The 25,566-nt window shown below is 48.6% G+C and overlaps 3 protein-coding genes across 8 annotated transcripts; 1 reads left to right on the top strand and 2 right to left on the bottom strand.

Moving 5' to 3' along the window:
* Nucleotides 1–4,029: 4,029 nt before the first annotated feature.
* On the bottom strand, nt 4,030–4,591 carry LOC136487344 (uncharacterized). The gene is made up of 2 exons (XM_066484504.1): nt 4,121–4,591; nt 4,030–4,038 (listed from the first exon to the last, which is right to left on the bottom strand). Exons 1-2 carry the CDS (start codon nt 4,589–4,591, stop codon nt 4,030–4,032), a joined length of 480 nt encoding a protein of 159 aa, XP_066340601.1.
* A 1,948-nt stretch (nt 4,592–6,539) lies between these two features.
* LOC136487470 (uncharacterized) lies at nt 6,540–11,098 on the bottom strand. Of its 3 annotated transcripts, none has more exons than XM_066484596.1 (5): nt 10,539–11,098; nt 9,859–10,088; nt 8,316–8,383; nt 7,965–8,199; nt 6,540–6,790 (listed from the first exon to the last, which is right to left on the bottom strand). In XM_066484596.1, exons 1-2 carry the CDS (start codon nt 10,836–10,838, stop codon nt 9,870–9,872), a joined length of 519 nt encoding a protein of 172 aa, XP_066340693.1. In that variant the 5' UTR covers nt 10,839–11,098; the 3' UTR covers nt 6,540–6,790; nt 7,965–8,199; nt 8,316–8,383; nt 9,859–9,869. The 3 variants fall into 3 exon arrangements, with proteins under 3 accessions (XP_066340693.1, XP_066340694.1, XP_066340692.1); XM_066484597.1 differs by lacking the exon at nt 6,540–6,790 and adding an exon at nt 7,246–7,856; XM_066484595.1 differs by lacking the exon at nt 6,540–6,790 and having other exon boundaries at nt 7,942–8,199.
* Nucleotides 11,099–13,049: 1,951 nt separating this feature from the next.
* LOC136486043 (fatty acid desaturase DES3-like) lies at nt 13,050–25,183 on the top strand. 4 transcript variants are annotated; one of them, XM_066482816.1, is made up of 7 exons: nt 13,050–13,697; nt 13,848–13,937; nt 15,061–15,127; nt 23,203–23,295; nt 23,445–23,630; nt 23,869–24,087; nt 24,402–25,183. In XM_066482816.1, the coding sequence occupies exons 1-7, from the start codon at nt 13,321–13,323 to the stop codon at nt 24,615–24,617; spliced, it is 1,248 nt and encodes a 415-aa protein (XP_066338913.1). In that variant the 5' UTR covers nt 13,050–13,320; the 3' UTR covers nt 24,618–25,183. The 4 variants fall into 4 exon arrangements, with proteins under 4 accessions (XP_066338913.1, XP_066338912.1, XP_066338915.1 ...); XM_066482815.1 differs by having other exon boundaries at nt 23,421–23,630; XM_066482818.1 differs by lacking the exon at nt 15,061–15,127 and having other exon boundaries at nt 23,190–23,295.
* Nucleotides 25,184–25,566: the final 383 nt, after the last annotated feature.

Raw genomic sequence — 25,566 nt, 5'->3', positions numbered from 1 at the left:
ATAATATAGTGGTGCAACTTTTGCTATATTCTTGAACCTCACTCAAGTTAGGAGCTGATGGGCCAAAATTTTTGATTTTGACCTTTCATCGGCACCAAAGTCAGAAGGATCCATGACTTGAGGGCAGGGCGCCGAATGTCCTTGTGGGTCCGGTTTGTAGTTACACGCTTGCAGCAGGATGAGTTAAACATTTCTAAGAGTCTGTTTTTAAACTTAACCTTCAATTCTTCATTTGAAAAGTTATTTAAATAAAAATCATTTTCTATATCTTTTCCGTCTTCAATAGTTTTTCTATATCTTGTACGGACTCTATAGAATCAACTTTGTACTTTATTTTTGGTTAGCGAGAAATTCGGAATAGTCGATGAATTATGAAGAACATAAAGAGACTCTTTGAGTTATTCTTAGATTATTTCAGAATTTCAGCCGTCTAATAATAATAAAGAATCAGAAAAAGAAAAGAAAAGAATTTCAGCCGTCTCACTGTCTCACGGTCAATGTGAGCTGAACTGGAGTTCCCAACACATACATGTGTCGTGTGTGTGTTCTCCTTTTTCTTTTCTTCTCCTTTATAAAAAACTAAAAATAAAGGAATTGAAGAACAAATCGACATGCACTTAATTGGTTGGAGGTTTGGAGCTGGATCGATGATTGTGACATTGTGTCGTTGTCTGCAGCTGCTCGAAGTCAGTTGGTTGCCGTGGCCGTGGTGTGTGCAATGGAATATAGCTAGATCGATAGTACATAATAGTGTCGTTAGTATAACAAACAGCGTTTTGCATGCATAAATAACACGTTTCCAACAGCAACAGCTGAATAGATGTGTGTGTGTGTAAAGCAATGCTTTGATTAAGACCTCGGGTGTCTCGGTGTCTGTGCCTGTCGTATCTCGATCGTATATCCTTTGGTGCACGTGAGTATTAGTAGTGTGCCGTGTGCGCTATCACTAGTCTACTACACTGATAACCATCAGAGTACTCCCTCCATACTGGTATTAGAAGTCGTTTAGGACATGATTGCGTATGCCAAGGAGTACCAAAGAGTGATCAATTAGAAGGGAGTTTTCCTTCTTTGCCCTTATTAAATAGGCCTGCGGGTGTCCCCTATACAACAATTCTTAATAGCCTGACTGGTAAGCTCTCCACGGCCCGAGGCTAGAGGTCCAGGGATCGAACTCCATGTCCGCATTATATTTTTGACCTCTACGTGGATTTTGCATGGGGAATTTGCATGGCCCTGTGCACGTCGCTGCTTGCTCTCGCGTGCACGCTGGCTGGCTGGCTCGCGTTTAGGCGTGTCTGTGCACCCTATGCCGCACAAATTTTTGCCGATGGCGCGTGGCCGCGCGAATATTTCGTTCGCTAGTTGAATTTTTTCGTTCGCTGGTTTGTTTCGCTTGGGCGCGTTTAGGCGCGACATTTTCGTTCGTTTGGCGCGCGCTCACAGCCAGCTGGTCCGACGGCTCGCCTGCCTGCTGCATTAAAACGCCGGTACTAGTGCCTTGCCTTGCCTGATCTTCACTTGCTTGTTCATCCAGCCATGGCTTAGCTTCTTCTCTTCACTTGCTTGTTCATCCAGCCATGGCTTGTTCATCCAGCCATGTCCTCCATGGCTTCGATCTGAACGTTCGTATGGAGGAAGATGACGACGGCTCATTCTTCAATCTCAACGAGCCTATACTGGAGGACCACAACAACAATGGTAACGTGCTCATTTTTACTCATTTTTCTTTCATTTTTTTTTGATATTCACTGCATTAACGTGAGGTGATCTCAACTTTCCGGCATAAGAAGATGACGGCCCCAACCCGAATGGCGTGTTTGATTTCAACGAGCCAGAATACGACGGCGCCAATGATGCCGATGGCGTGTTTGATCTCCAAGGGCAACAAGACGACGGTAAATGCATCACTTCGATCTATCCGTTTGTTGCTTGTTCATATTATTTCAGATCTCATTATTGTTTTTTTACGGTACTAGATTTAAACCTACCACTAGATGAGTTCGGTGCAGTTGATTTGGACTTTGTACAAAATCTTGCTGGTAATTTTTTTTGTCACAATCACATTCTTGTACTAGATCCATGCTCATGATGCTACTCCATGAAAGTGTTTGTTTTCCCCCCTATAATTAGAACATGCCGTGAATGTGTTTCTTTTTATCTTAAAAATACAACATGACATTAGAGGAATGTCTTTGTGTTTTTTCCCTATAAATAGAACATGCCGTGGCCAAGCTTTTTTTCTCCTATGAAAGCTAGAACATGCAGAACAATATGAATGCTTGTTTTCTTTTAACAGAACATGATGTGGACAACCCAACCGTGGAAGAACAAGTTCAACCACGCAACCGAAGGAAAGAAATGAGTGAAGAGGTCCGAAAACAAGTTTACCAAGCTTTGTTGGCTAGAAGCAACAATGGTACACTACACAAGGAAGACACTGCATTTGTTGCTGCTCAATTTGACATTCATAAACGGACAGCTCAGCGTGTTTGGAACCGAGGTAAAACACAACTTTCTAGCTCTGTTCCGGTTGTGGTTTCTAGTCTAAAGAAGGGTAGAGTTGGACGTAAAGCAATACCTTTTGATTTGGAAGCATTACGAAACATTCCTCTAAAGGAAAGAATGACTATAGAGGATGTGTGCGCCAAACTAAACATGAGCAAATGGAGGGTTCAAAGGTATTTGAAAAAAAGATTGATTAGGCGCCACTCTAGTAGCATCAAACCATATCTCACTCAACCTAACAAGGAGTCTAGGTTACAATGGTGTGTTGACATGGTTAATAGGGAGTTGCTTGATGATCCAAGGTTTAAGGAGTTGTATGACTTTGTGTTCATTGATGAGAAATGGTTCTACCTACATAAAAAATCTAAAAGATATTATTTGCTACCCGAAGAAGATGAACCCCATCGGACTTGTAAGAATAAGAACTACATCCCTAGGCTCATGTTCTTGTGTGTTTGCGCTCGGCCAAGGTTTAGGGATGGGAATTGTATTTTTGATGGTAGGATTGGTTGTTTTCCACTTGTTCAATATGAAGCGGCTCAAAGAGGAAATGAGAGGACCGGTCGTGTCCGTGGAGACTTGGTTATGAAGCCCATAACTTCGATCACTAGAGAAGTGATTAGAGGTTTTATGATCAACCAAGTGTTGCCCGCCATTAGAGCTAAGTGGCCAAGAGAAGATGTGGGTAGACCAATATTCATTCAACAGGACAATGCACCTTCCCACTTGAAATTGGATGATCCACAATTTTGTGAGTCCGCTAAGCTAGGAGGATTTGATATTCGCCTAATATGTCAGCCACCAAACTCTCTAGATTTCAACATTCTTGACTTGGGTTTTTTTTCAAGCTATACAAACAATTCAATATCAGAAGAATGCAAAAACAATGGAGGCTCTACTTCCAGCCGTGCAAGAGGTAATTTGCTCAACAATTGTTCACACATGTTTCGATGTTTTCTTCCACAACAATTTGCAAACCGAATTAAACTTCCACAACAATTGTTCACACTTGTTATGTAGGCATTCATGGAGTACTCACCACACCTTGCAAACCGAATGTTTCTAACACTACAAGGTGTTTTGATGGAAGCCATGAAGAAGAAAGGTTGCAACAACTTCAAGATACCTCACATGAAAAAAGGAACATTGGAAAGACAAGGTCGGCTGCCATCTTGTATCCCTTGTGATCCATCTTTACTAGATGAAGCCGAGGCTACTCTTGCTGCATGAAACAAGTAGATTGATGGTTGTTAGCTTTAGTAATGGAGACAAATCTTGTTAATTACTCTTGCTGTATCAGTTAGTTAGAACTCAATGTTAATGATCTTACCGCTGCTTTGGCGTCCTCCATAGCCTTCTTGGCAGTGAGCTTATGCTCGCGCCTCTCCTTAGCCTCCTCTTCGACCGTCTTGAGCACGTCTGGAGGCAGCACGATTTGATCGCCATCGAACACGATATTGTCGACATCTGGAATGAAAAACTCGCACTCGAATTCGTAGAAGCCATGAATAACAGCGAAGATCAAGTAGTCTGCGTGCTTGAGACCGCAGCGAGAGCATGGATAGCGCCTAGTGTGCACACGATCCCATGCTTCGCGGTTAAGATGAACGACTTGACAGCGGCGGCAAATAAAAGCGCCCGGCGGCAAAGAATCCAGCGCCACGATCTCCTCGGACTCCGGCGCGACGATCTCCTCGGACTCCGGCGCGACGACCTCCTCCGACTCCGGCGCGACGACCTCCGAGTCCGCGGCCATGGAGTCCGCGACCTCCTCCATCTCCGAGGACAGCATAGCCGACTCCATGGAGTCCGGCACCATCTCGATGGAGTCCTGCACGATGACGGAGTCCAGTGCCTCGATGGACTGCAGCGGGTCGATGGAGTCCAGCCCCTCCACGGACAGCAGCAGGTCGACGGAGTCCGCGTCGACCTCCTCCGAGTCCGGCCCGACGTCGTCCGCGGCGACCTCCTCCGAGTCCGGCGCGACGTCGTCCGCGGCGACCTCCTCCGAGTCCGGCGCGATCTTCATCTTGTAGTCCGGTACCATCTCCATCTCCATCTTGGAGTCCGGCGAGGCATCCATGGTGCAGCAGCGAATGCCGAGCACGAGCAGCGTGCGGCGAACGGCGAACGGCGGCGTGAGCGAGCAGGAGCGGCGTGCGGCGAACTACGAGAGGAACACGATTTAATAAAGGGAGCGGCGTGCGGCTGCAGTGGCCTATTAACGCGCGGCCGGGGAAACGAGATCGACTGCGGGCTATTAACGCGCGGCGCGGGAGCCAAAGCGCGAGGGGCAGCAGCGTCCAATTCTTCACTCGGACCCCAGAACGACTTCCTTTGATTCAATTTCTTCGACGCCAGAACGACATCTAATACCAGTATGGAGGGAGTATTTGTATAATCCAAGTACTACTCAAGCTCACAAGTCACAAGTTCATGCTATGGTTGTACATGTATGTATTTGTACTCCAAACTTTATTGTAAACTCCTATCCGTGATATATATGCAGCAACGCGCTGGTATTCTTCTAGACCTTTTAGTTTTTCTTTAGAAATGACTAGTGAGGAAATTTTAATAGAGCAATGATAGCTTGCTATGTCATGTCTACAAACGCTACTGACAAATCCAGAGTTGTCCGTTAGAGAAACAATTTGGACCTGCGTCATGCAAGGCCGATGGCCTAGGGGAAGCCCATGATCCATACAACATATTGTGGACTGGACCTCCTTAGTTCTTGCTAAGGACATAGAGTCATTTGAGCCCACGCTGCTTGCGAGAAACGAGTGCAACTCGTATTCATTTGAGCCCATGCATGCAAGTCTCAATCCTCAGAGCCCTTGCTCCCTTCGACCCGCTGCTAGCTCTGGATCTCCTTTCCTTTGTCTCGCTCGTGTGGGATTTCCATTATTTTTGTTTCTTTATTTATTGACTGTTCGATCGAGTGTACTATGTTTAGTGGACGCTTAAAATTGTATTTGTTCACAGAATTTCTTTTACTCCGCGCTAATAAATTAAGTCATGAGACGACAAGCTTAGCGTGAACCTTGTTTTTCTTTTTTTCTTTCTCGTTTCTTTATTAGTGTCTCTGTTTTTGATAGTTTAAGTTAATTTATTTTGGAACGGAGCGAGTAACAGAGTTCTTACACCTTGTATATGATGTTTTGACTCGGAACAACAAAGTGCGCACTACACCTCAGCGTCTTGCGGCTGCCCCGTCCTGGACGCGGACGCGCACTCCCCTCGTTGCTATCGCGCGCCCCATCCGTCGCCGCTCGCTTGCCCCCATCGCGCATGTCGCCCGCTCGTCCGAGGCAAGCTCGGTGCTGATGGTGCCGGTGGCAATGGTGCTCGCACGCGCTGCTGGTGCTAGATGCTAGTGGTGCTCACGCGCTGCCGCTCGCCGCCGACTCTCACTCCGACGGCCGGAATTGACCGGCATAGGCGCTCCCCCTTCCCTATGTTGCAAATATATGTTTTACGTGTTTTCATACATTTCAGAGGTATGTTGCAGTTATTTCATATGGATGTTGGAAAAGTATATCGAGGATGTTGCACATGTTGCAAGTGTTTTAGAGGCACGTTGCAAGTGTTTGTTCAAAATGTTTCATCTATTCCAGACGTATGTTGCAAGCATTTTGATCTAGATGTTGCATATATTTCACACATATGTTGCAACAGTATGTTCCAAATATTTCATCTATTCCGGTCGTCAGTTACATCAAGTGTTTTCACATTGCAAGTTGCAAATGTTCTATTTGAATGTTGCATATGTTTTCACACATATGTTGCAAGTGTATGTCTAGATGTTTCACCTGTTTCAGACGTATGTTGCAAAGTGTTTCATGTTGCACGTCTTTCATGTTGTTCGAAGAGTCAGGGGGCGTGAGGGAGTGATGGTGGAATGGCACGGGCGCACAAAGAATGGGGTGTGGCAAGCTAGTGGCCGATGGACGTGGCGCATGACGCTTTGGTGGCCAACGGTGGGGGGGGGGGGGGGGGGGGGGGGGGGGGCACAACGACGGGGCTGGGTGCGCTTGCGGGGCGAGGCGGACAGATGGGGGCGGAGGTGCGCGGATGGGGGCGGGTCGAATCGAGGCGGATTGCGAGCAAATCGTACGGACACGACGACGGAGCGATGCGCATGCGGGCAGGGTGAATTAGCGGACGGGGTGCAGGCTGTGCAGGCGCGCGCGGGAAACGGTCGTCCGATAGAATCCTATCACGTCGGACGTCCGGGCACCAGCACATCTCTTATTGAAGTCATCGGTTCTTGTTTCTCCTCCTGCTCAGACAGCCACGATTTTTTATTACAAGATGTACAGAGTATTAGTGTGGTTTAAAGGAGACATTTAATTATGTAAACTTGTAATAAAGGCACAAATAAACCTAAGGACATGTAAGGCACAATTTCTGTACCGAATTCAGTGAATTCAACCGTGTCCTTTTCCGTTGGGTGGTGTGTTTGGTTCATTGTCAGTGTTTCTTTCGTTAGCAACTAGTAGCATCAATTGTCAGTGTTCCTTTCGTTTAGCCTGTTCGCTTTGCAATTGTCAGTGTTCCTTTCGTTTAGCCTGTTCGCTTTGCTCAAAAGTAAGTAAAAAGTACTGCTGATTTGTTGTGAAAGAAAAATACTATTCCTTCGCTAATTTTATAGGCAGTGGGGCGGCTAAGTGTCGGCCTCGCCAGCGCCATAGTCAAAGTTGTTCCCTTCGGTCGACGACGTAGGCGCACGCAAGGGGCGGCGCCGCCCAGCAGCTAGGGTATAGGCCTCCTTGCCGGCGCCGCAAATTTGAGTCGATCTCTATCCAATATAACAACCTAGCTTATAGTACACTAGAAAGGATCTGAGCTTCTATATAAATCTTTATTGACCCTAGGGTGTCTGGAAACGTGTTGTATCGAATCTTTTCTCTACCTTAATACAAAGATGCATACACAAACCTTTTGCGTGATCAAGAAAAAAAAACTCACAGTGAAAATTTGCTGTGTACGACCGTCTCACTGTCTGAGTCACACTCCACGTCCGCACATCTTAGAACCCGTTTGCGCTCTTCCAAGTACAGGGAGAATCTTGCCGGCTAATGATGCAATTCAGGAATTATCACATCCCGGCATCCAGTCAGTCCATGACCGTGAGACACTAGCTGCTATGTCTGTCTCTCATTGTCAATGTGAGCTAAACTGGAGTACCCAACACACAACATGCATGTGTCATGTGTGTGTTTATTTTTTTTTTCTTTTCTTTCAAATCGTTTCGCACTTACATTGTCTGGAGGCTTGGAGCTGGATAAATGATTATGTCGTCGTTTTTTGCAGCTGCTCGAAGTCAGTTGGGTTCCGCGAGCGTGCTGTGTGCAATGGAATATATTGCTATATACTCGTGCAACTCGCAAAAAAAAAAAAAAAGGCATGCATCCAACAGCCGAGTAGGTGTGTGTGTGTGTAAATGAAGATACCTAGCTGGAGAAGTGGAGAACATATGTTATTCCAGTCACCAATTATCAACCGACCACGTGCTTAGCTTTTTGATAGAAAGAATGGGAGCATATGCAGGCATGCAGCAGCTGGTGTCACAGATGAAGGAACTAAGAAGCCAGTGTTATGATGTCTGAGATCTTTTTTCTTCTTATGGCTATTATGTGAACAGCGGTGTCACCATTGTCTTCTGGTATTGGTTGAGAGCATCTAGTCCTGCAATATTTATGTAAAAGAAAATATCTTTATCATATCAAGAATATGCATCACTTATTGTATTTTGGCTTCAACACTAAAGCACTCTAATTCAACTGGTGAACTGAGATAATTACCTTTTTTTAGTTTGAATTTGATCATCCAATATTTCAATGACACCTTTACCACTAGAAATCGTGATTCCCTGCAGTAAAAAATAATTCGGGTAAATCCTTAATGTATGTAGTGCTAAGGTTGTCTACCTTATATTATTATATGTTTGTTAATCAACTCTCAATGACCCTTAGTATTATACCATCATGCAAAAGGTACAAAACTTATAGTTGGATAGAACAATATCCTCAGTGCAAATAAGTATTAACACTATATGCATTTTTCTCATGAGGAAGTAAAAATTATCAAGACAAAGTCAATGAACAATTGGACAAGTTAACAGAAACTTCCAAATTTGTCATATAGTGAATCAAAATGCTACTTCAATAGGCTCAGAAAATTCTATGACAAATTGTGGGTTTGTTAGGTAGTCGCTTAAGTGTCAATGAATGAGTTTCACATGAAAGATGGATTGTGAGGAGTGCGTATGGGTGTGCTTCCTTATGTATCTAACATATAGTGATACAAAAGCATTAGACTGAATAGACATGTTTGGATACAATTAATTCCAAGGTTCTAAACACACTACATAAACTCTACAACATTTTTAAACTATGTGATGGCTGTTTTCCATCTCAAATTAGAGAACATATATAGATGAAGGTAGATTCCTTTTTATCTATAGTTTGTTATCCCACACATTTCTTTTTAGTCACATGGCACAACAATAACCATGGGCTTAAGGTATCTATTGTTTGTTATCCCAAATGTTTATGTTTGTCACCAAACAAACAACTTAAGGCATCTATTGTTTGATATAACAATAGAAGCAACAATTGACCTTGTTCATAAGGTAATTTATTTACCTATATAAGAAAAAACCATTTAGTCATCATAAATAGTACATAAATCCGATGGTAAAGTTTTTTTACATTGATATCCTAACTACAACCAAAACACATTGATTTTTTTTACTTTTGTCTTCCCCTACCTAAGAAATGCACTTCAAAGAACAATTTTTCCTTTGACAAACACACATGCAACATAATTATGATTGTTGATGCATGGCAACGAGTTATGACACAAAACAACAACATACATTGTAACATTTGTTTCCCTAGAAAAAAGGTAACAAAACAATTAAATTATTTATACCCACACTTTCATATTCCGCTTCACTATTGTCCATGGGCATGTGTGTAACCTCAAATATGCATAACTATACTTGCATGGGCACGTAGGTACATTCTACTGGGCTAAAGTATAGTAACTAATCACTAAATTTAATGAAATCATCTGGGACATAATAAGTTTGTCAAAAAATGAGAGATCAACATTGATATTTTAATGCACATAGGAAGCATTTGGTGAAACTATGAGAAACATATAGTATTATCACCCTTACCCATTGATAATCATTTCCATCACAAACATAAGCTCGATTTTCATGTAAAATTGCATATTTTTTACACCAACTAATCAAATAGTTGAATCATAGTTTCCTCCATAGAAGGAGAAGAAAGTTATTAAGTAGTAAAAAATGCAAATGGCATAAAGGGTAGTCACCTGTGAGGCAGTCACTTTCTCCTTCTCCTCCTCCTCATAGGCATCCTCTTGTTTAGAGGCCACCATGGATTTTTTGTCAGCAACCCTCCCCTATAGGTGAGTTTTTTGGTGGCTTTCCATCCATCAATACTAGTGTCAATGGTAGTGATATCAATGCTTCGGGACCTGTCCTTGACTGCACTTGTCGTACGCTCCATTTCATGATTATTCTTGACTTCTGTGCTCTTTTCCTTCTCATAGAAAAATAATCAATAAAATAATTAAATTATCCTAGAATTGGGTATCTTTATCTACACACAAACTTTTACATTTATGGTCCTTAAGGCATGTGTAACCTTTAATATGCATAGTTGAACATACATAGGCAGATAGGTACATGTATTTGAGCTTGAGCATACTAAATTCACAACTCAATGCTACATGCATAATAAATATGTCAAGCAATTAAATGAACACTATCATTTCACTGCACGTAGGAAAAAATTGATGAACCTAAAATAAACGTATAATGTTGATATCCTTAACTAATTATGTCATTCTCAACACATCATTATACTATATACCAAAATGCATTTCAAACTGTGTACACACCAACAATTCAAACAACTCAATTCTACTTTTCTTGATACAAGGAAAAAAGTTAATAAGTAAAAGTATTAGAAGGCATAAAGAATAGTTACCTGTAAGGTGGCTTCTTTCTCCTTCTCCTTCTCATAGTTTTCTTGCGGCTTGGAGATGAGACTAAACCTTCGCTTTCCCTTTATGACTGAATCATGTTGTTCAAAGGTCTCCTCAGGATTTTTGCTAGAGACCTTCCCGAAGTCATCGCTATAGATTGATTTTTTGGTGGTCTTGCATTTATCAATACTGGTGTCGATGATGGTGTAATAAATATCCTTAGTTGTATCATGCTTGCCTTCATGATGACTTTTGGGTCTTGTGCTCCTTATCTTATCTTTGTGAGGGTGTAGGGTATCCATTGGAGCAGAGGAGGGGATTGCTAAAGCATTGGTGATACCAGTGCCACCGCCTCGCGCCAGAGCCGCCACCGGCGGCGCGAGCTGCTTGAGCGCGAGCGCCGACGAGGGAGTGGAGGGAGCGCCTCCTACTGGCCGGATCTGAGCGCGGCGGCCGGCCTCCTCGCCGGATCTAGGCACCGGGAGATGGAGAGGAGCTGGTGGTGGTGCGCGGACGGAGAGGTGCTGGTGGTGGCATCGGGAAACGGAGTGGTGCTAGTGGTGGTGGGTAGACGGCCTCCTCACCGGATCTGGGAGCCTGGAGAGGGAGCGGTGGCGAGCGCAAGTGGAGAGAGGGAGAGGGAGAGGGAGTGGTGGCGCGTGAGTGCTCACTGGCGAGAGAGAGGAGTCGCGAGGGAGAGGAGAGTGAGGGACGCGAGCGGCCGGGTAAGGGAGAGGAGATGGTTAGGGTTTCATTCTTGTATATATACTACGACGTTGGTGTCGGGCCAAGATGGGCTGAGATGGACCGTGAGTGGGCTCGGCCACATTAACGGAGGTGGGCCTTATAAGAGGTTCGCCTCCGAAAAATGGGGGTATTTTTGGAGACCGTAAATAGATTTTAGGAAACCGCCTCCGTAAATCGATTATGCGAGGCAGATAATTGTGACCGCCTTGGTTAATGAAAATAACCGCCTCCATTAATCATAGGCATTAACCGAGACGGTTGGATTTTGCATACGACTAGGTTAATAAAAGGGCACCGTCTCGTAAAAGATTTTAAGTGGTAGTATAAGGAATTTAGCAAACCTGCTTTAAGGGATGGTTTGGATGGATACTGCAACAGTCTCCTTGGGCAGGCAGTGGCACTCCGGTTATCCAATTGACACCTAGTCCCAGGATCAGTTGCAGGCAATGCATGCCAAGCTTCCATCTAAACAAACCCTAAATCTCGGAGAGTATTGCATCTTCACTTGGAAAGTGTTGGAAATTACTCTCCTTAGTAAACCATTGCTTGTTTTTTTCCAGCATGTATCTTGAGCACGAATTACACAGAACATCTTGTAATTCTGAGCAGAAACAGTATTCCTAACTCCCTCTTGCTGCACCATGTCGATTGGGAACGGAAGAAAAACAAATAAAATAACAAAAAGTTCAGAACAGCCCACCAAGACTGTATTTGCAGGTGGGTCTAGCAGGCCAGCAGGTCGGCCTGCGCCTGCCTGTAACCAGCAGACAGCAGAAACGGGCCTCTTCTTATGGGCCGAAACGATGCTCACATCCGATCCGACTGACACAACACCACCACCACTCGCCGCCGACGCAAAGCAGAGCAGACGCCCCACCGTCGCAGCATCCCCATGGCCATGGCTTCCACCGCCACCGCTGCTGCTTCTCTCCGCCTCGCCTTCCCTCTCCTCTCCGCGCCGGTCTCCTCCTCGTCGTCCTCCAATACGCTTCGCTTCCCTCTCCGCCACCGCCGCGCCTCCCGCCCCCTCGCCGTCGCCACCTTCAAGAAGCTCTCCGAGGCGTCCCCCGTGCCCATCCCTCAGGAGCCCACCCACGCTGCCCCCTAAGCCCGGGGTCTACGGCGTCTACGACCCCGCCGGTGAGCTGCAGTTCGTCAGGGCCAGCGTCGAGGGCCACCGCCGGAAAGCCCCCGCCAACCTCTACGCCTCCGTCAAAGTACGGCATCGACTAGTCATGTATCATTAGATCACAGTATATGCTCCTGTGTGTCAAAGGTAACCAGTAGTTACCTTTGAGCTTTGGTATCGGGGATCGTTAATTTGCGCAAACTGATACAGCTAGCACATGCTAATTTGGACCACTAAGTAAGCTAAGGAATGGTTTAATCCTGTGTCCTCTAGATCTTACTTTTTGTTGGCGGCCGAAAGGAGGGAACAAAAGGTCACCAGTTTTCGTAGTTGCGAATAGTGGATTGGATATGCTTATCTTCTCCATTCTCCCCAATCAATAATATTCTCATTATATTGATTGGCCATTTTATAAATATCTCTAGCTAGCTAGTATTAGTCGGTCTATACTTTGCTTGATGTTGGAGTTTGCATTTCTCATTCGGTATATATGCTCACTTACTTACTTTCTCGCCGAAAGAAAATATGCTTTCTCACTTACTTTCTTGCTGAGCAGGGTGGGTGCGGGTGGTACGACGATACCCTACTTGCTTCAGCTCCTCAGGCGGTTCGTTTCTAAAATAAAATAAAAATGATCGATTGATTCGTCCCAAAAGGGGCGGGCTTGGGGTTGGCACAAGCATGTGGTGTGGGCTGGGTGCCCGCTGCTTATAGGTAGCCGCAAGAGACGCCGCGCCCAGACACGACATATATATTGTTTGTGTTGGCTTATTATTTGTGGGAGAGGAAGAGAGAGGCTCAGTGTCTTACGTTACGCCTCCCGTTCATGTCCTAGCAAAACCAACTCCATCTCTCTCTCGGATCTATCTTCTCCAACTCCGGCGGTCGATCGCACCACCACCGTACCAATGCAGACGCAGACCCAAACGCCGCCGCCGCAAAAGCAACAGCAGCCGCCCCCTTCTTCACAGATGACGATGAGGCGGCCGGCGGATCAGGTTGAGGAGGCGGCGGCCAAGGCGACGGAGGACATGAAGAGCCGGGTGGACGGCTTCGACGCCGGGAAGCCGCCGCCGTTCCGCATCGGCGACGTGCGCGCGGCGGTGCCGGAGCACTGCTGGCGCAAGAGCCCCTGGCGGTCGCTGTGGTACGTGGCGCGCGACGTGGCGGTGGTGGCGGCGCTGGGCGCGGCGGCGGCGGGCATGGATAGCTGGGCGGTGTGGCCGGTGTACTGGGCGGCGCAGGGGACCATGTTCTGGGCGCTCTTCGTCCTGGGACACGACTGGTGCGTACGCCCGTCCGTTCCTCCTCCAGGCCGGCCGGGACCACTCAACGTCGTCTGTTCCTTTTCTTGGTTACGACGACGGTGATGACCAACCTGACGACGATATGCATGTAATGTATACATATATATGTAATGTATTGATCGGTGCAGTGGTCACGGGAGTTTCTCGGACAGCGCGACACTCAACAGCGTGGTGGGGCATCTCCTACACTCCTTCATCCTCGTCCCCTACCATGGATGGTATGTAGTATACATGTTCTTCAATTCGATCGAATTCCTCCCTTGCGAGAACCGAGCAGCGCTCGGATGGCTAGCATAGCCGGTGGGCATCCAGCCGGCGCAGAGTTCGATTCCCACGAATCGCACTCACGTCTCTCACCGGGGTTCGCCCCTAGAAAAATTCTGTTGCCTCTCACATGGAGCCACGAAGAAAATGCGACGCGCCCCATCGCCTACGGGTTCATGGTTGGACCCGGTGATCTCAAAGGACGCGATCTAGTGATCTGAGTATAGTTGTAGGTTTGTTTGTGTACGCATGGTGTAAGTGTGGTGTGCGTGTGTAGGGTTAGTGTGAGTCTGTACATGAATAGATACTACAGCTATACCCAGATAAGAGGCATAAAAAAAATTCCTCCCTTGCTTTGCTTGTTCTTCTTCTTCTTCATTCACCTCCATGGCTCCATCCCTTGATGCATGCATGCCTATATAGCCTTTTTGTCGCTTTCGTTTGCAATAAGGCATCGACGACAACTATGGGTGTGCACGTAAAGTAAGGCAGGCAAACAAAAGATGGAAGAGAGCACACTGCATGCATGTTGCTTTTTTCTTTTTCGTTCTCTCCAAAAATTCGATACGATACGATCTCGATCGGTGTCATAGATATTTATTTGGATGGTCTATGTAGGAGAGCATATTACGTATAATAACATTTTTATATGGAGAGAACACTACATGTTGCTTGCTTGCTTGATTATTATATATTATTACATAGAGAATCTCTGCTGATATATGATATGATGCACGCATACCAGTGTAGCATCCATGCATGTACTAGCTAGCTGCATAATTAAATTTGTTGCATGCAGTGTCTTGTCTTCATTCACCTCAGCACAGCCAAGTACTAGCTACCTGTGTCATGTATGCACTGTATACAAAACATGTCATCATGTAAAAATTAAAGAAATCCATTGCCATGCACACATATATCGTCATTAGCAGGCAGGTTTGATATCTTCTTAATTAGCTGGTCTTTGATGATACACCGTCATGCATAATAAATATTAACCTGAGCTGGAACACGTACCTAGCTTGTGACTGAGGAGTTGACTGGTTAATTATTGGTGGGCATGCACGAATGATGCAGGAGGATCAGCCACAGAACACACCATCAGAACCACGGCCACATCCACAGGGACGAGTCATGGCACCCGGTCAGTCACTCAGTACATCTATCTATCTATTCGTATACTACTACTAGTACATCTTAAATATAAATATAAATATTTTTTTGTTGCTGCTAGTATGTAGCTGCTACACATATACTCTCTTTGTTCATAAAAGAATGTAATTATGAGATCCGTACCGGTCAAAATAGCTCAAGTTTGACCAAATTTATAACAAATAGTATTAATATTTATGTCTCCAAATAAATTTATTATAAAAATATATTTTATGACTAATCTAATGATACTAATTTTGCATTAAAAATGTTAGTATATATTTTTTATATAATTTTGATCAAAGTTCAAACTGATTGACTTATTAGAAACTAAGAATTGTATTTTTTTTGGACGGAGGAAGTAGCAGCATACTGACTTAAGTAAGCTAAATGTGGTTGAGCTTCACCGAGCAGCAGCATTTAGGCCTCCAACAACAGTCATGTTCTTCTAGAGACGATAGCATATATGTGCAGTACTATATTAGCAAAAAATCTCAGCATAAATTTTGTCCATCCTTTTGTGAAACTATCCTTTGCTTTTCATGCATGGGATGCTCGACCAGCTAGCTTTCAAACAGACTGCTGCAGATCTAGGCGCTCCAGGCAGTCACATGGCATTGCAGGCTACTAATCAACCACTGCTTCTTATTAGCTCTGACTGATGCAGAGATTAATTGAAAGATGTGGTCCATGATGCCTGTGACGGATAAGTCATGTGTGACTGGTCTTTGTGGGGCTGTTGTTGCTCACATGGTCCTTGCGGCTGTTTTTGTGTTTAGAGGACAACATCTTAGACTAGAGGACAGCATCTTAGCTAGGACAGCATATTAGCATCTTAGACTAGCATCTTGGACTATGCTTGGCTGGCTAGCAGCCTATAAATATGTAACCCCAACCTCTCAGGTTGGTATGGCATTTGTGTGAGCTTGTGTGAGAAATAGACAAGAAAATTGCCCCAACTCCTAGTGTCATCCTCTCTCGATGAGAGTAAGAATTCTCCTACTACCAAGAGTGAGAATTCAGTGACTAACAAGTGGTATCAGAGCCGTAGTATCCTGTAGCCTGAGCATCTCCTGCTCATCCCCTTGCCCAGCCTCGCAACAGCCCCAGCTGAGAGTAGCAGCAGCTCCGGCCGCTCCTGTTCACTCCTCTCCTAGCTCGTCTGAAGCAGCCCTCTCCCCACGCAGCAGCCCCCGGTAGCGCGTCATGTCCGCAGGGCAGTCTCAGCGCTCGGTCGCCTCGAGCACGCGGCGTCGGCAGGAGGCCGAACTTGCCGCAGCAGAGGAACACGAGCGAGCGGCGGCAGAGACCGCTGCGGCGGCGGCAAGGGCGTCGAGGTTGGCAGCGGCGGAGCTGGCAGCAGCCAGAGCAGAGGCGGAAGCGGCGGCGACGGCGAATGCAGCGCGTGCGGTGGCGGCGGAGGTCGAGGCTCTGCGCGGCAGCATCGGCAGCTCCATTTCCGCTGACGACACCGCCGACGCAGACCTCGAGCTGCTAGAGAGGGAGGCAGCGCGAGCGCGGGCGGCGCAGTGGGCAGCCGCGCACGTCCACGAGCGTGGCGGCAGCCCAGACAGGCGCGGACGCGCTGGCGGCGCTCCTGGAGGAGGCGCGCACGGCGGTGGCGCTCCTGGGGCAGCCGCGCACGCCCACGAGCGCGGCGGCAGCCCAGACAGGTGCGGACGCGCCGGTGGCGCTCCTAGAGGAGGCGCGCACGGCGGCAGCGCTCCTGGAGGAGGCGCGCACGGCAACGGTGGCGGACGGGTCGATGGAGAGCGCGGCCTTCACAGGCAGCGTGGCTCTCTCTCCCCGGATCGGTACCGTGGTTACCACGGGCTCCAGGCTGTTGTCAGGGACGTCGGTCCCGGCGGTGGGTGGCCTACCCTCACCAAGACCAACTACGTCGAGTGGGCTGCGGTGATAAGGGTAAAGCTCTAGGTGCGGCACATGTGGGAGGCAGTCCGATATGGCGACGTCGACTACGATCTAGATCGACGGGCGCTGGATGCTCTCATCGCTGCAGTCCCGCCCGAGATGCAGTTCTCGCTTACCAGCAAGCGGACTGCCAAGGAGGCTTGGGACGCCATCGTTGTGGCACGCATCGGCAGTGACCGCGCCCACAAGTCCACGCTGCAGGCACTTCGCAAGGAGTGGGAGAACCTGGCCTTCAAGCCAGGTGAGGACGTTGATGACTTTGCTCTCCGTCTCAACACTCTGTTGCAGAAGATGGTGCAGTTCGGCGATGACACCTACGGCGAGGAGAGAGCTGTCGAAAAGCTCTTCCGCTGCGTCCCCGAGAAGTACAAGCAGATGGCTCGCTCGATCGAGTCGCTGCTGGATCTCTCCACGATGTCGATCGAGGAGGCGATAGGTTGCCTCAAGGTCATCGACAGTGATGAGCCACAGTCCCTCTCGGGGCCCATCACCACTGGCGGGAAGCTCCTTCTCACTCGGGAGCAGTGGCTTGCCAGCCAGGGTGACCGGAGGAAGGGGAGCCTTCTTCCACGACAGGCGGCCACAAGCGTGGCAAGCCGCGCAAGGCGCGTAGAGACGCCCAGGCCGGGGCGTGAGGACGTGCCGAGGGTGATGCCCGCGGAGGCGCCCAGGGCGGCGCCGCCGGCAGGCACAAGCCGGCACGAGACGACACCTGCCGCAACTGCGGCCAGCTTGGCCATTGGGCCAAGGACTGTCGACAGCCACGACGTGGCCAGGCCCACGTTGCATAGGCGGAGGAGGAGGAGCCGGCTCTGTTCATGGCACATGCCAGCATCGAGCTACCTCCAGCGGCACCGGCCGCAGCGGCTCTCCTCCACCTCGACGAGCCAAAAGCAAACGCCCTCCTCGGCGACAGCTCCGGCAACGACAAGACTGACGGGTGGTGCCTCGACACCGGCGCCACCCATCACATGACCGGTCGACGGGAGTTCTTCACCGAGCTTGACTCTAGCGTTCGAGGCTCCGTCAAGTTTGGGGATGCCTCCGGCATGGAGATCAAGGGCGTCGGCTCCGTCATCTTCACCACCGTGTCTGGTGAGCACAGGCTGCTCACCGGAGTCTACTACATCCCCATGTTGAGGAACTCCATCATTAGCTTGGGACAGCTGGATGAGAACGGTTCGCGCGTGGTGGTTGAGGACGGAGTCATGAGGATTTGGGATCGTTGTCGTCGCCTTCTTGCCAAGGTATCCAGAAGCGCAAATCGACTCTACGTTCTTAACGTGCAGGTGGCACAACCCCTCTGTCTCGCTGCTCGTCGGGACGACGAGGCGTGGCAGTGGCACGAGCGTTTCGGGCACCTTCACTTTGAGGCCCTGAAGCGGCTCAGTGCCACGGAGATGGTGCGAGGCCTACCGTGCCTCGACCATGTGGAGTAGCTCTGCGACGTCTGCGTGTTGACGAAGCAGAGGCGACTCCCCTTTCCCCAGCAGGCGAGCTTTCGAGCCAAGGAGAGGCTCGAGCTTGTGCACGGGGACTTGTGTGGCCCGGTGACACCGGCCACACCGGGAGGACGACGCTACTTCCTGCTGCTCGTCGACGACCTCTCCTGCTACATGTGGGTGATGGTCCTCGGCAGCAAGAGAGAGGCTATGGACGCCATCAGGCGCGCGCAGGCTGCTGTGGAGGCGGAGTGTGGCCGCAAGCTGCGCATGCTGCGCACCGACAACGGCGGCGAATTCACGGCAGCTGAATTTGCGTCGTACTACGCTGACGAGGGCATTTAGCGCCACTACTCCGCGCCGTACAGCCCGCAGCAGAACGGCGTCGTCGAGCGGCGCAACCAGACGGTTGTGGGGATGGCTCGAGCCCTCCTCAAGCAGAGGGGGATGCCAGCTATCTTCTGGGGAGAGGCGGTGGTGACGGCCGTCTACATCCTCAACCGCTCGCCTACCAATGCGCTCGACGGCAGGACGCCGTACGAGGCTTGGCATAGGCGCAAGCCGGCGGTCTCCCACTTGCGGGTCTTTGGCTGCCTCGCATTCGCCAAGGAGCTTGGCCACATCAGCAAGCTCGACGATAGGAGCACTCCGGGAGTGTTCATCAGCTACGCGGAGGGCTCGAAGGCCTACCGCATCCTCGACCTAAAGACACAGCATGTGCGCATGGCGCGCGACGTTGTGTTCGACGAAGGGCGAGGATAGGCGTGGGACAAGGCAGTGGACGACGGCTCGGCTCCGACGTACGACGACTTCACTATCGAGTACGTCCACTTCGAGGGAGCTGGGGGAGTAGGCAGTTCTTCTTTGGCGAGCGCGTCTACCCCAGTCTCCAAGCCTCCACCGACCCCGGCACCTGCTACTCCGACAGCACCACGCTCTCCAGCCAGGACCTCGGCTGCGATGAGCTCTTCGCCGGCTCCACCACAGCCGGCAACGCCACGCACTCCAGCACCGACAGGCACCACTCCGGGCACGTCTACTCCACCACCAGCTCGTGTCGAGCACGGCCCGGTTGAGCTCGCTACTCCGCTCTCTCACGACGAGGAGCACGTCGACGCGTACCACGACGGTGAGCCGTTGCGGTACCGTACGGTGGAGAACCTTCTCGGTGACCAGCCGGTGCCGGGACCGGTGCCTCACGACCTGGAGGCGCAGTTGCACCTTGCGTGTGACAACGGCGAGCCTCGGTCGTTTGCAGAGGCCGAGAGACACGTGGCATGGCGTGCCGCGATGCAGTTGGAGATGGATGCGGTTGAGAAGAACTGCACCTGGGAGCTTGCTGACCTTCCTCGTGGTCACCGCGCGATCACCCTTAAGTGGGTGTACAAGTTGAAGAGGGATGAAGCCGGCGCCATCGTCAAGCACAAGGCTCGCTTGGTGGCACGAGGTTTCATGCAACAGGAGGGGGTCGACTTCGACGACGCTTTTGCTCCCGTGGCACGGATGGAGTCCGTGCGACTCCTCCTTGCGCTAGCTGCCCAGGAGGGCTGGCGTGTTCACCACATGGACGTCAAGTTGGCGTTCCTTAACGGCGACTTGAAGGAGGAGGTCTACGTGCACCAGCCGCCGGGATTTGCGATCCCCGGCAAGGAGGGCAAGGTGCTCCGCCTGCGCAAGGCCCTCTATGGCTTGCGGCAGGCACCGAGGGCGTGGAATGCCAAGTTGGATTCCACGCTAAAGGGGATGGGCTTCGAGCAAAGCCCGCACGAGGCGGCCATCTACCGACGGGGCAATGGAGGAAATGCCCTGCTGGTGGGTGTCTACGTCGACGACTTGGTGATCACCGGCACCAAGGATGCGGAGGTGGCGGCATTCAAGGAAGAGATGAAGGCCACCTTCCAGATGAGTGACCTGGGGCCTTTCTCCTTCTACCTGGGAATCGAGGTGCACCAGGATGACTCCGGGATCACGCTTCGACAGACCGCCTACGCCAAGCGCGTCGTTGAGCTAGCTGGGCTCACCGACTGCAACCCAGCTCTCACTCCGATGGAGGAGAGGCTGAAGCTGAGCCGCGACAGCACGACGGAGGAGGTGGACGCTACACAGTACCAGCGCCTTGTGGGGAGCCTTCGCTACCTCGCCCACACACGGCCGGACTTGGCATTCTCCGTCGGCTACGTTAGTCGGTTCATGCAGCGACCGACGACGGAGCACCAGCAGGCTGTGAAGAGGATCATCCGCTACGTTGCGGGGACTCTCAACCACGGCCTCTACTACCCGAGGTGTCCTGGGGCGGCACACTTCGTCGGGTACAGCGACAGCGACCACGCCGGCGACATCGACACCAGCAAGAGCACGAGCGGGATCCTCTTCTTCCTCGGCAAGTGCCTCGTTAGCTGGCAGTCGGTCAAGCAGCAGGTGGTGGCCCTGTCCAGCTGCGAGGCCGAGTACATAGCGGCCTCCACCGCTTCGACTCATGCGCTCTGGCTCGCTCGACTGCTTGGTGATTTCCTCGGCAGAGACACTAGAGCGGTGGAGCTCAGGGTGGACAGCAAGTCCGCTTTGGCCCTGGCAAAGAACCCCGTGTTCCACGAACGCAGCAAGCACATCCGGGTGAGGTACCACTTCATCCGAGGCTGTTTGGAGGAAGGGAGCATCAAGGCAAACTACATCAACACCAAGGACCAGCTTGCGGACCTGCTCACCAAGCCCCTTGGGAGGATCAAGTTCCTTGAGCTCTGCTCCAGGACCGGGATGGTTCAACTCTCCCACAAGACGACGCACAAGACTTAGGAGGAGAATGATGGATAAGTCATGTGTGGCTGGTCTTTGTGGGGCTGTTGTTGCTCACATGGTCCTTGTGGCTGTTTTTGTGTTTAGAGGACAGCATCTTAAACTAGAGGACATCATCTTAGCTAGGACAACATATTAGCATCTTAGACTAGCATCTTAGACTAGCATCTTGGACTATGCTTGGCTGGTTAGCAGTCTATAAATATGTAACCCCAACTCCTCAGGTTGGTATGGCATTTGTGTGAGCTTGTGTGAGAAATAGACAAGAAAATTGCCCCAACTCCTAGTGTCATCCTCTCTCGATAAGAGTAAGAATTCTCCTACTACCCAGAGCGAGAATTCAGTGACTAACAGCCTGAACCAATAATAATGAATTGGGTACTGGCTCCTACCATCACCACCGCTGCACCACCAGCAGCAGCAGCTGGCAGCAGCTAGATCTAGCTATATCTGTATCTGCACCATGTAACCCATCACGAGAGTTGCTGCTAATAAATACTAAATCATATATGACTGCTAAATAAGGTACCACTGCCTACCGTTGTTGGATCCCAACAATTAATTAAGTTACTACTGCCAAAATTTTATACTGCTGGCTACCAATGCAAGTACCAACCCAAACACACTTGTAGTGGTATATCTGTATTTGGCAATGCCATACGATGGTCAGCCTAGCTTATTGCCCTTTTATTTCTTGTGTCGTCAGGGGCAACTACTAGCTGCATCATGTTTTTATCAATATCAAGATGTAATGAGGAAAAAAAAACTAAACGAGAAAAGTTTCAATATAATTCACGTCCTCCAGATCTCTGAGTGGTAATCACAAGATAAGCTACAGCGATGCTTTACTTTTCTCGGGCTCTGATTTGCAGTATATATGGCTGTGCTAAATGATCATTAGTTGGATTATAGTACTTATTAATTTGCAGACATACATTGCTTTTTTTTAGGGAAATGGCAGATGCTTTGCCTTTTCATTTCAGTAGGGATTGAGTAATGTACATTAAGGTCTGATGACCCAATAAGGGGGAAACATAGAAGAAAAAGGATGAAAAAAATATATAAATCAAGCCATGCCGGTTAGGTGTCCAACATCTGCATCGCCTGCCTGAGCGCAGCCACCTCTTGCCTGATTACAGCCACTAGTTGTATCTCCGTTAGTGCTTTATTGTCATATACTCGTCGGCATCTTTCCTTCCAAATGTTCCATGTCGTATATGTGATAATTTGATTTCTATGTTATTCCGGATCAGTTGTTTGTGTTTCGCCCTATAGATCAGACCACCATAGTTTCAGATTGGTAACCGATTGCCTTGGTTGAATGTTTAGGTGGCCGGTCTGCTGCGCTATGTGTCACCAGACTCTTTTGGAGTAAGGGCAGTTTGCAACCATGTGTGTCATTGATTCATTACGTGTTCTGCACAACTGACAAATTGGGTTTGCTTGTCCTCCCCGCTTAATTATTCGATCCGACGTGAGCAGCTTCCTTTGCAATAGCAGCCAGAGGAAGAACTTGCATTTGTTCTCCACCTTTGTTTTCCAAATATCTTCCCACTTGTAGTCCTTTATAGACCCTTTGGAACTGTATCATGTATGCTGATCTTGAGGAATAGCGGCCATCTGCCGAGAATCGCCACCGTATCTGATTCGGCTGTGTGGTTAGCTGGATCCCCCTTATGCGCTGCCACAAATCAACAAACTGCCTTAGCTGTGCACCGGTTGTCATTCGTCTAAGCCCGCGCATCCAACTATTTTGGTTCAGGGCAACTGCGACTGTCTGATTCTTGCTGTCGTTGCTTTCGGTTCATATGTGATGGAAAATATAGTAGTATCTGTCTTTGAATCCATGCCTGTGTTTTCTGAAACTTAATTGGAGCTGCCTGCCAGCAATATAATGCAGATCACGGAGGGGCTGTACCGGCAACTGGAGCCACGCACAAAGAAGCTAAGATTCACAGTCCCCTTCCCATTGCTCGCATTCCCCGTCTACCTCGTACGTGTTAATCTGAATAAGATCATCTCATACACATGCATGAATGCATATGCATGGAGCATCTCTCATAAAAAAATTTCAAATGTTCAGTCTCCAAACTGATGAAAACAAACTCAATTATATAGTTGGTTGTGCTTGGATGGATGCAGTTGTACAGGAGCCCTGGAAAGACGGGCTCCCACTTTCTTCCCAGCAGTGAGCTGTTCAGCCCCAAGGAGAAGGGAGACGTCATGGTCTCAACCACCTGCTGGTGCATCATGATCGCCTCCCTCCTCGCCATGGCGTGCGCATTCGGCCCAGCCCAGGTGCTCAAGATGTACGGCCTCCCATACCTTGTAAGAAAACCAACCAATCACTCTAGTACTGTCCTAGCTTATTGCCTATTTGATTAGTAATTTCCCCCCACTAACTAACTAACTAACTAATGTTTGCTTATAAGCAACTAGTACTACTTCTTTTTCCTAGCTGGTATACGTACTTGCATTGTGGAATCATCAGCTAGCAAGCAACTCAAAACGAATACCAAAAGCAGCAGTATTGATGATCGATGCATCCCTAACTGCATGTATGCAGGTGTTTGTGATGTGGCTTGACTTGGTGACGTACCTGCACCACCATGGCCACCAGGAGCGCCTTCCCTGGTACCGCGGCGAGGAGTGGAGCTACCTGCGCGGTGGCCTGACAACGGTGGACAGGGACTACGGCTGGATCAACAACATCCACCACGACATCGGCACCCATGTCATTCATCACCTCTTCCCGCAGATCCCGCACTACCGTCTCGTTGAAGCTGTAAGCTAGCTGCTACCTTTTAACCATGATCAATATCCATCTATATATATACGTACTAAGCTCTACTGAATCGTTATCTTACTGAATGTCTGAATGAATATGTAGATGCTACTGAATTACTTAGCTCATATATAGCGCGTCTGAATACTCAAAAGTTGAAACACGCGCGCAGCATGTTCTCGAAAAAAAAAGAATACTCAAAAGTTACAATTGTCTTGCTTATTCTGTTGCTTACAAGTTAAACAAAATGTAACATGAAAACAATTGTCTTTCTTCTTCTGTTGCTTAAAAATTGAAATTTGATCTGAAAACAGACTAAGGCAGCGAAGCCAGTACTGGGGCGATACTACCGGGAGCCGCAGAAGTCAGGGCCGCTGCCACTGCACCTCCTTGGCGTGCTCCTCAGGAGCCTCAGAGTCAACCACTTCGTCAGCGACCATGGGGATGTTGTCTACTACCAAACTGACCATGACCTGAACACTACTTCTCACGGCGCCTGGGCTGCCCAAAACCATCATAAGCAAAAATGATTCTCAAAGCACCACTGGCCGGAGTAACGATATATTTTGTTACAACAAGCCACAGATCAAGAACTTCAACTCCATATATATGGAATTGAACCCTGATAGATGATAGCATAGGCATGAGAAAGTCAGTCAAATAAGAAGCAAGCAAGCTAAAGGGATCCTCTAGTTGAAGAACAGGTATTAATTATATTGTGACAGGAGGCCAGCCCTGCAACACACAGGACTAGCTACTTACTACACATTGGTTCGTTCATTGATTGGGCGCCTCATCAGGTTCAGAATTCAAGATCATTCCGCCCACCAGTAGAGTAGCTAAGCATTACTCCTACTTATATACTCCGTACTATACAATATTATGTTGAGTTGGAGCCCTGGATTCGTGTAACGGTGGTTGCATGGCCACTACTCTCTGAAATTTGTATTTCCTACCTCTCAAAAACGTTAATTTGTGTGATACAAATTGGGCTTCATCTGTACCATTTTAGTTGGAATTTAATTATATGGCTACTAATGATATATCACATTTAGACAGTTTAGGATGATCATCTACCGTTTATATCCCTTCTATATATACCGAAATACCAGAACATTCCCAGCAGATTGCTTTGCTAGCTGTTGTCGAATGTACTCCTCCTTGTTCCACTGCATATATATCACGATTCATGTTTGCAGGTGTTAGCAAATAATGCAAATAAAGATCTAATAACAAGAGACACGGATATTTATGTAGAAAACCCTCGTGGGAAAAAAAAACCACGAGCACGCCAACCAACTATCTTCACTATATGACTATATGAGGCAAGTTTACGGAACACAGAGAATGCAGTGAGTCCTCTGCTCTTCACGTGCGACTTACAAGATGTATTTATAGAGTCGCGGTGGAGGCAGCCGTGGCGAACGGGCAGGGTGGTGCGGCGGTGGAGAAGGCCGCGAGGCGAAGTGGGAAAATATC

Source organism: Miscanthus floridulus, chromosome 10, assembly GCF_019320115.1.
Source record: "Miscanthus floridulus cultivar M001 chromosome 10, ASM1932011v1, whole genome shotgun sequence".
NCBI lineage: Eukaryota > Viridiplantae > Streptophyta > Magnoliopsida > Poales > Poaceae > Miscanthus > Miscanthus floridulus.
The sequence above is the reverse complement of the archived record's forward strand: the minus strand, read 5'-3'. Positions and strand labels throughout refer to the sequence as shown.